The sequence below is a fragment of the Lampris incognitus genome, chromosome 15 (genome assembly GCF_029633865.1).
Source record: "Lampris incognitus isolate fLamInc1 chromosome 15, fLamInc1.hap2, whole genome shotgun sequence".
Taxonomy (NCBI): domain Eukaryota; kingdom Metazoa; phylum Chordata; class Actinopteri; order Lampriformes; family Lampridae; genus Lampris; species Lampris incognitus.
The window spans coordinates 44,834,929-44,845,190 of record NC_079225.1 but is presented as its reverse complement, the minus strand read 5'-3'; the positions used below and the strand labels follow the sequence as shown (position 1 = coordinate 44,845,190).

The following is a 10,262-nucleotide window of genomic DNA, read 5'->3' as shown; positions in this document are numbered from 1 at the left end:
GCGAAGCCAAGCGAGGAGGTCCGCTGTTCAACAGCATGTCACTACGTCACGGGGGAGGTCTGGGGTGGAGGGATGGGGGTGTTTGGATTGTGGACGAGGGTGGAGAAGTGGGGTGGGGGTTGTGTGTGTGTGTGTGTGTGTTGGGGGGGGTGGGGGGTATCCTGACCACAGTGGCCTCACAAAAGACAAGTCTGTGTGGAACTCAGCAAAGCCCCTCCCTCCCTCTGTTTCCTCCACAGATGAGCTGGAGCGAGCGAGCAAGACGGGGAGAGAGAGAGAGAGAGAGAGAGAGAGAGAGAGAGGGAGAGAGAGAGAGAGAGAGAGAGAGAGAGAGAGAGAGAGAGAGAGAGAGAGAGAGAGAGAGAGAGAGAGAGAGAGAGAGAGAGAGAGAGACGGGGAGCTGAGAGCAACGGAGAGACGAGTTTAGTCCTGAAACGCCGCCGGAGGAACACAAAGCCCACGAGTATGAAAATTTGACACTACAGCCGGTAAGACTTACTTACACTTCCTGTGTGTGTGTGTGTGTGTGTGTGTGTGTGTGTGTGTGTGTGTACTTCTATCTTTGTGAGGACCAGTGTGAGTTTTCAACCATCAGTGAGGACTTTTTATGTAAACTTGGGACATTTTTCCGGCCCCGTCTTCTGTCAGGGTCTGGTTTCAGGTTTGGACGTGGGTTTAGAGGTGAGGGCGAGGGAACCATGTAGACCACGAGGGTCTTCACTAACAATGCAAGTGTGTGTGTGTGTGTGTGTGTGTGTGTGTGTGTGTGTGTGTGTGTGTGTGTGTGTGTGTGTGTTTGTTAGACACATAATGTCTAACGTGTTGGTCAGCGCTACAGGTGTAGTGTTTGTTGTGTCTTGATGGACGTGTGCGTCCTCTGTCCGGCGGTGATGGTGTCGTTTCTCCTCCTCGTCCAGGTCAGGATGGGGAACACAGACAGTCAGATCGTCGCTCCCGTCAAGTCGTGCTCCCTCAAGTTCCCCTCCAGGACGGAGGAGGTGCCGTCCCCTCACAGCTGGTGGCGGCGCGCCGAGGGGAGCGTCGGCTACGAGAGCCGCGGGGGCTCGGGGAGGTGCTTCCTCCAGCCCCAGACCAGCCGGCCATACGGCTCCTGGGACTACCAGTACCTCCCCGACGGGGGTGGCGGTGCCGACAGCCAGCTGAAACCTGCCTCTCCAAGGGGCCTTCTCACGCGCAACAGGTCACAGGTCAACTGCCAGCACGCACATCGCTATGGTTACCTGGAGGGCGGTGCAGAGTGTGACGGCGTCATGGCGTGCGGCCGGCAGATGCCCGAGCGGGCGCCCCTCTGCGGGACGCTGGATAACCGCACCAGCCCCAAGGTGCTGCTGGGTAAGGACGGCACCATGAGAGTGGAGTTCACCAACGCCAGGATGGTCACCATGGAGACGCAGGTGTTGTCCGGTCGCCCTGCGACGGCGGTCCCAGTACCGGAACCCTCCCTCCGGACCAGCAAGGGCAGCTCTCTGAGCTCGGAGGGCTCCTGGTACGACTCGCCGTGGGGGAACGCCACCGAGCTGCCCGACAGCGTCTTCGCCGGCGGGCCCGGCGCGGACAACAGCAGCGGTTACACCACCTACTCCTCCTCTGCTCGCACGGAGGAGACGGCCGGAGGCTACGCCAGCAGCGGGTACAACACGTTCTCCTCGGCCCAGATGGAGGAGCTGTCGCCCGGCTTCCCCGCCGACCTCCTCTTTCCTCCCACGGACACCAACACCTGCTCCTCTGCTCTGACGGAGGACAGCGGCATCGGAGACTCCGTCATCTCGCACGCCGAACACGGGGACTTCTCCCTCGCCGCTCCTCCCGGCGGAGCCCTGACGGAGTCACGCTGCAGTCCCCCGCTGACCCCGCCAGCGCCTCCGGATGCGGTTGGACCGGAGGAGGAGCAGCGTTTCTCCTCCCTAACGCTGCCGGGCCGCAGGGCGGAGCCTGTCAGCGGAAACAGCCGGAAGGACTTCCTGAAGAGTCGCATCCAACGCCTCAGCGACTGGACAGGAAGTCTAAGCAGGAAGAAGAGGAGAGTTCAGGTAACCAATGGCAACAAGACAGTTAACCCCCTTTTTACCCCGGAGATTAACTGTGTATTTATCTGTATTTTTAGAAGCACTCAGGACAGAGATGAGGTTTATGGCAGGCACATGTAATATGAAGTTCATTTAAATGAACAGATGAGGTGTTTTAATTCATATTAAAGGGTCGTGGGACCGGGGCGTCCGGGCAGCATGGCGGTCTATTCCGTCACCTACCAACAGGGGGATCGGCGGTTTGAATCCCCGTGTTACCTCCGGCTTGGTCGGGTGTCCGCACAGACACAATTGGCCGCGTCTGCGGGTGGGAAGCCGGATGTGGCTATGTCCTGGTCACTGCACTAGCGCCTCCTCTGGTCGGTCGGGGGCGCCTGTTAAGTGGGGAAGGGGGAACTGGGGTGACTCCACATGTATGGGAGGAGGCATGTGGTAGTCTGCAGCCCTCCCCGGATCGGCAGAGGGGGTGGAGCAGCGGCTGGGACGGCTCGGATGAGTGAGGTAATTGGCCAAGTGCAATTGGGGGGGAAAAGGGGGATAATAATAATTTGCCCTGCAGAGCTTTTCTATATTTAAAACAGAAACGATGGTCTTATCGGGCCTCGTACTGAGCAGCCAGAATGGACTAAACCGTCTTCACATGCTGGCTGTTCTGCTTCAGCGGTCGGGGTGGGAACGGGGTGAACCACCACATCTGCCTGAGTGTCAGACGAATATAAAGAAGCAGACAGAATCAGGAGTCCAAGCTGAAATCATCTTTGTTCACCCGTTTATCTTCTGCTGACAAGGCAGATGAAGAACTCCCTGACTCTCTGGGTCAACTCTCTGGGTCAGCTCTCTGTGTTGACCCATCAGACTTTCTGACCCTGCCCTGAAAACGTGTTATTGCATGTTATTACCGATGCTAATCCCAGTTTTAGCCACACAGGACCCATGTCTACATTCCACCCTCTGTCGGCATGCCGGCCATGTTTAAATGAAAGTGTTGGATAATTTCCTGACAATCCCTCCTCCTTCAATGATCTTTAGGAGTCATACAGCGGTGGATGGGACTCTGGATTCTGTAATTCCAACACGCTGTGGTCCTCCAACCCTCTTCACCTCCAGAACCAGAACCCGGTCCAGGTACTGTCTGGGCTTTCTAACGGCCTGCAGACCACCGATGCTCTGCGGCAGAACATCTACGAGAACTTCATGCAGGATCTGGAGCCCGGCTGCAGTGGGGCGGAGCGAGCCGAGGCTTGGGAGGCCGAGGGGGAGGCCGAGGAGGCCGAGGCCGAGAGCAGTGGCGGCTCGCTGGGCTCCTCGGAGCAGCTGGACCTCCTGTTTGAGAAGGAGCAGGGTGCGGTGCGGCGTGCCGGCTGGCTCTCCTTCAAACCGCTCCTCAGTGCTCACAAGGACAGAAAGCTGGAGCCGGTGTCCCGCCGCAAGTGGAGACAATACTGGATCACCTTGAAAGGTACTTTCAAAAAACACTCACTTTACTCCCGAATTCAAGTCTTGAATTCATTAAAATTGTCAAAGTAAATCACCCACTTGGACTGTCTGTAACTAGACTAGACCCTGTTGGCATGTCTACAACTAGACTAGACCTGGTTGGTATGTCTGCAACTAGACTAGACCTGGTTGGTATGTCTTCAACTAGACTAGCCCTGGTTGATATGTCTTCAACTAGACTAGACCTGGTTGGCATGTCTTCAACTAGACTAGACCTGGTTGGCATGTCTTCAACTAGACTAGACCTGGTTGGTATGTCTTCAACTAGACTAGCCCTGGTTGATATGTCTTCAACTAGACTAGACCTGGTTGGCATGTCTTCAACTAGACTAGACCTGGTTGGCATGTCTTCAACTAGACCTGGTTGGTATGTCTTCAACTAGACTAGACCTGGTTGGCATGTCTTCAACTAGACTAAACCTGGTTGGCATGTCTGCAACTAGACCAGACCTGATTGGCATTTCTGCAACTAGACTAGACCTGGTTGGCATGTCTTCAACTAGACTAGACCTGGTTGGCATGTCTGCAACTAGACTAGACCTGGTTGGTATGTCTTCAACTAGACTAGACCTGGTTGATATGTCTTCAACTATACTAGACCTGGTTGATATGTCTTCAACTAGACTAGACCTGGTTGGCATGTTTTCAACTAGACTAGACCTGGTTGGTATGTCTTCAACTAGACTAGACCTGGTTGGCATGTCTTCAACTAGACTAGACCTGGTTGGCATGTCTTCAACTAGACTAGACCTGGTTGGTATGTCTTCAACTAGACTAGACCTGGTTGGCATGTCTTCAACTAGACTAGACCTGGTTGGTATGTCTGCAACTAGACCTAATTGGCATTTCTGCAACTAGACTAGACCTGGTTGGCATGTCTTCAGCTAGACTAGACCTGGTTGGCATGTCTTCAACTAGACTAGACCTGGTTGGCATGTCTTCAACTAGACTAGACCTGGTTGGTATGTCTTCAACTAGACCTAATTGGCATTTCTGCAACTAGACTAGACCTGGTTGGCATGTCTTCAACTAGACTAGACCTGATTGGCATTTCTGGAACTAGACTAGACCTGGTTGGCATGTCTTCAACTAGACTAGACCTGGCTGGCATGTCTTCAACTAGACTAGACCTGATTGGCATCTCTGCAACTAGACTAGACCTGGTTGGCATGTCTTCAACTAGACTAGACCTGGTGTGTATGGTGAACTTCTGCTGCTAGACTAGACCTGGTTGGTGTGGTGAACTTCTGCTGCTAGACTAGACCTGGTTGGTGTGGTGAACTTCTGCTGCATGTTTCCCCCTGTAGGAGAAGGGGGTAACACCTTGCATTACAAGCCATTCATTACACAGAAAAAAAACTGAGTACCTTTGGAGTAAACTAGGTCTAATTTAACTACAATGAGTGTTAATTACTGATGAAAATTAGCCTGTTGGCTAACTCTGGCATATTGACAGCAGTGTTCACTAATGTGCGCCGTCCCTGTCAAGTAAAGACAGAGAAACTGTGTGGGTAAATCCACACATCACACTGTACCAACCAAGTATGTTGAATCCTTTGAGTCACAGGATAAATACTACTTATCTGTTAAAACTGAATATAATGTGTGTCCGGGCGGCGCGGTGGTGCAGTGGTTACCACGGTCGCCTCACAGCAAGAAGGTCCTGGGTTCGAGCCCCGGGGTAGTCCAACCTTGGGGGTCGTCCCGGGTCGTCCTCTGTGTGGAGTTTGCATGTTCTCCCCGTGTCTGCGTGGGTTTCCTCCCTCAGTCCAAAGACATGCAGGTCAGGTGACTCGCCATACTAAATTGTCCCTAGGTGTGAATGATTGTGTGTGTCTTCTGGGTGTCGGCCCTGTGACGGCCTGGCGGCCTGTCCAGGGTGTCTCTCCGCCTGCCGCCCAATGACTGCTGGGATAGGCTCCAACATCCCCGCGACCCTGAGTAAGGATAAGCGATTTGGATAATGAATGAATAATGTGGGTCGGGATGGCGTGGTGGTCTATCCCGTTGCCTACCAACACGGGGATCGCCGGTTCGAATCCCCGTGTTGCCCCCGGCTTGGTTGGGCGTCCCTACAGACACAACTGGCTGTGTCTGCGGGTGGGAAGCTGGATGTGGGTGTGTGTCCTGGTCGCTGCACTAGCGCCTCCTCTGGTCAGTCTGGGCACCTGTTCAGGGGGAGGGGTAAGTGGGGGGAATAGCGTGATCCTCCCACGCGCTACGTCCCCCTGGTGAAACTCCTCACTGTCAGGCGAAACTCCTCACTGTCAGGCGAAATGAAGAAGCTGGTGACTCCACATGTATGGGAGGAGGCATGTGGTAGTCCGCAGCCCTCCCCGGATCAGCAGAGGGGGTGGAGCAGAGACCGGGGCGGATCAGAAGAGTGGGGTAATTGGCCGGGTACAACTGGGGAGAAAAAAAATGGGGGATCCTTAAAAAAAAAAAAGTACACAATTGTCCGACTAAAACTTGGTGAGCAGAGGGTTTTACTCGTGCGTCCGTCGGTAGGGTGACGACATGCGGCGGTTGTAAAACTGTATCGCCACCATGTTGCGCTGTCACACCTCGCTGATGATGACTATGACCTTTGACCCCCAGGTTGCACCCTGCTGTTCTACGACACCTACGGGAAGAACGGCGGCGATCAGGAGCTGTCGCCGTGTTACGCCCTGCTGGCCGAGGACAGCATCGTCCAGGCCGTCCCCGAACACCCCAAGAAAGAAAACGTCTTCTGCCTCAGCAACTCCTACGGCGACGTCTTCCTCTTCCAGGTCAGAACGCCGTCAAATCAAGGCCCGGCCGTCTGAGTCGGTTCCTACGTTTTAAAGATCCGACAGTATTAGGCGTCCAGGTAGTGTAGTGGTCTGTTCCGTTGCCTACCAACATGGGAATCGCCGGTTCGAATCCCCATGTTACCTCCGGCTTGGTCGGGCGTCCCCACAGACACAATTGGCCGTGTCTGCGGGTGGGAAGCCGGATGTGGGTATGTGTCCTGGTCGCTGCACTAGCGCCTCCTCTGGTTGGTTGGGGCACCTTTTGGGGGGGGAGGGGTAACTGGGGGGAATAGATGCCCCACTCGCTACGTCTCCCTGGTGAAACTCCTCACTGTCAGGTGAAAAAAGTGGCTGGCGACGCCACATGTATGGGAGGAGGCATGTCGTAGTCCGCAGCCCTCCCCGGATCGGCAGAGGGGGTGGAGCAGCAGAGACCGGGACGGCTCAGAAGAGTGGGGTAATTGGCCGGGTACAACTGGGGAGAAAAAGGGGGAAAAATCCAAAAAGAAAAGCAGACAAGCAAAAGACGGAGCATGGTGGGAGTGGAGTTGGATAGCAGGTCTTTATATCCGTTCTGAGAGACCATGACGAATAATGTGACTTATGGGAGGACTGCGGGTTTGATTCCCTAGGTAATATCTCCCAGATAGCCTTCTTACTATGCTGGTCAGAGATCGTGTGCAGCCAGACCGGGAGCTGGTCCATCATCTGCTTGTTTCTGTGGTGGACTGTGTGTTTCAGTGTGCAGGTGGGACGGAGTCGGCCGTTCACGTGGAAGATTAAACCCATTCAAACTCACAATCCGCTCAGCATTCCTCAGCTAATCTGTTGTTCCAGGGTGTGAAGGAGCGGATGGAGGTTTTCCACTCCAGACCACTCTCACGAGACGCCACAGGAATGCACAGCGCCCCGGGCACATTTCAGACTTTATTGTTTTCTTCTTTTAAACTCTTGTTTGGTTTTGTTTTGTTGTGCCCAGTAATGAGTAGGCTGACGTCGGGTACCCTACCGTCGAGCAGTTCTACAAACCATGTGGGTGAAAATGTCCAGGCTGGTCTGAGGAGATAGGTGGCTGCATTTACATTGACCCGTACTCTTATTAAGACTGAGACTGAGCCGAGCCAGTACAGATTCCGTCTTACTGGCCTGGCATACTGAGTGACTGGCTGACTGATTAGTTTATTTCGATCACACATTATAAGCAACCAAACTTTAACAACTTGTGTGAGTAGCTCTGCGACAAACAAAGCATCATCATCCATCAGGAATCAGGAACATTTATTTGTCATTTCCTTCCTGCACCCGCGCACATGAGATGAAACGAAATATCGTTTCCACCAGCCCACAGCAGCGCAACACAAAAACACGTGCAAACTAAAGAACACACACACAAAAGTATTGGGACACGTGGCCATTACACCTACAGGAGCTTTTATGACGCCCCATTCTAAATCCGTAGGCGTTAATATGGAGTTGGTCCCCCTTTGCAGCTATAACAGCTTCCACTCTTCTGGGAAAACTTTCCACAACATTTTGGAGTATCTGTGGGAATTTTTGTCCATTCATCCAGAAGAGCATTTGTGAGAAGACCTGGCTCGCAATCTCCGTTCTAGTCCATCCCAAAGGTGTTCGATGGGGGTTGAGGTCAGAGCTCTTTGCAGGCCAGTCAAGTCCTTCCACACCAAACTCACCCAACCATGTCGTCATGGACCTTGCTGCCAGTGGGGCACAGTCGTGCTGGAACAGAAAAGGGCCCTCCCCAAACTGTTCCCACAAAGTTGGAAGCATAGCATTGTCCAAAATGTCTTGGTATGCTGAAGCATTAAGATTTCCCTTCACTGGAACTTAGGGGCCTAGCCTAACCCCTGGAAAACAACCCCATACCATTATCCCTCCTCCACCAAACTGTACAGTTGGCACAATGCAGTCAGGCAGGTAACGTTCTCCTGGCATCCACCAAACCCAGACTCGTCCATCAGACTGCCAGACAGAGAAGTGTGATTCATCACTCCACAGAACACGTTTCCACTGCTCCAGAGTCGAGTGGCGGTATGCTTTACACCGCTCCATCCGACGCTTGGCATTGTGCTTGGTGATGTAGGGCTTGCATGCAGCTGCTCGGCCATGGAAACCCATTCCATGAAGCTCCTGGAGCACAGTTTTTGTGCTGATGTTAATGCCAGAGGAAGTTTGGAACTCTGCAGTTATTGAGTCAACAGAGCGTTGGTGACTCTTACGCACTATGCACCTCAGCACTCGTTGACCCTGCTGTGTGACTTTACGTGGTCTGTCGCTTCGTGGCTGAGTTTCTGTTGTTCCTAAACGCTTCCACTTTTCAGTAATACCACTGCATTTATTAAAGATAATCTAATTCATTATCTTTCGTTAAAGCCTCTGCATTGGTGTGTCTCCTGTTTGTTGTGGCCTAAGAGCCGGGTCAGAACACAGACACCATGGAATTGCTGAGGGCCAAAGACACCTGTGATATCAGTCTACCCAAAGGGCAAATAGAAATAAGAAATGGTTGCACGAGGATGCATTATGAATCAGCTACAGCCAGTTAGGAAACACAGTTGGTGAGCTGTCCCATATAGTATCTTCCGCTAGAAGAAAGGTCAGATTCAGAATTCCTCGGACAGGAGGAGAACATCTTGCCAGAACACGGAGAACTCTGTAAGCTGGAATTCCTCTCTTTACAGTCCAGTATCTTGACAAGAGTCTTAGACAGGCGGCACGGTGGCCCGGTGGTTAGCGCTGTCGCCTCACAGCAAGAAGGTCCTGGGAGGGTCCGCGGTGGTGTAGCGGTCTAAGCATCGGCTTTGTGTCGATGCATTTGCCCACTGGGGACCGGGGTTCACGCCCCGGTCTCGTCAGATCCGACTATGGCCGGACTCGATGAAGCAGCAATAATTGGCAGCGCTGTCTTCGGGAGGGGGGTGGAGTCGGCTTGTGTTCGTCACATGAATGCGTCGCTGTGTGTGTCGGCATAGCAGTGATTCGGCCTGGAGTCGCCTTGTCACAGAAGTGGAGAGGCATCTCCTTCGAGACTGCCGGCCGGAGAGATGCAGTACGCATGCAGTACGAGGGTGGGTATTTGAACTAAAATAGGGAGCGACTGGCCACTAAATTGGGAGAAAGAAGGGAAAAATCAGAAATAAAATTAAAAAAAAAGAAGGTCCTGGGTTTGAACCCCGGGATAGTCCAACCTCGGGGTCGTCCCAGGTCATGTTCTGTGTGGAGTTTGCGTGTTCTCCCCGTGTCTGCGGTGGGCTTTCTCCGGGTGCTCCGGTTTCCCCCATCATCAAAAAGACATGCATGTGTCTGTGCCCCTGAGCAAGGCCTGGCAAGACAAACTGGAGCTGGTCCCCGGGCGCTGCACGGCGGCCGCCCGCTGCTCCTAACTACTACACAGCTGGGACGCAGAGAAAGAGTTTCCCCCGCGGGGGTCATGAAGTAGCTAAAAACACCGCGCAATGCTGCGGAAAATGGCCGCCGGTAATGTAACGTGTAATAATGACTCGTAGCAAATGGACTAAAGCGTATAAACACAGCAGGACGGTCCTCTTAACATCTCATTTCATTTGCCTCCCCTTGTCCTCCGTCCAGGCTGCCAACCAGACCGACTTGGAGAACTGGGTGACGGCGATCCACTCGGCCTGCGCCTCCCTGCTGGCCCGGCGGCAGGGGAGGGAGGACACGGTGCGCCTCCTCCAGAGCGAGACGCGCTCGCTGCTGCAGAAGATCGACATGGACGGCAAGATGAGGAAGATGGCCGAGCTGCAGCTGTCCGTCATCACCGACCCCAAGAACAGGAAGGCTGTGGAGGGCCAGGTGGGCGAGCGGGGTCAGGGGTCATGGGTCAGATGTGTCTGTGGATGAAGTTCACCGGGCGCGTGCATGTCCGAGATGCACGTTGTGTGTGCCTCTGCATGGATACGGGTGT

General features: G+C 53.7%; 1 protein-coding gene across 6 annotated transcripts in view; it reads left to right on the top strand.

The window, feature by feature from the left end:
- The first annotated feature begins 244 nt into the window (after positions 1–244).
- LOC130125064 (rho guanine nucleotide exchange factor TIAM2) overlaps positions 245–10,262 on the top strand; it is a 60,247-nt gene continuing 50,229 nt past the window's right edge. For all 6 annotated transcript variants that reach the window (XM_056294500.1, XM_056294502.1, XM_056294499.1 and 3 more), the window contains exons 1-5: positions 245–488; positions 918–2,051; positions 3,078–3,507; positions 6,144–6,316; positions 9,926–10,150. In XM_056294500.1, coding sequence (XP_056150475.1) covers positions 924–2,051; positions 3,078–3,507; positions 6,144–6,316; positions 9,926–10,150 — 1,956 coding nt within the window. In that variant the 5' untranslated portion in view covers positions 245–488; positions 918–923. The remainder of the gene's footprint in view (positions 489–917; positions 2,052–3,077; positions 3,508–6,143; positions 6,317–9,925; positions 10,151–10,262) is intronic.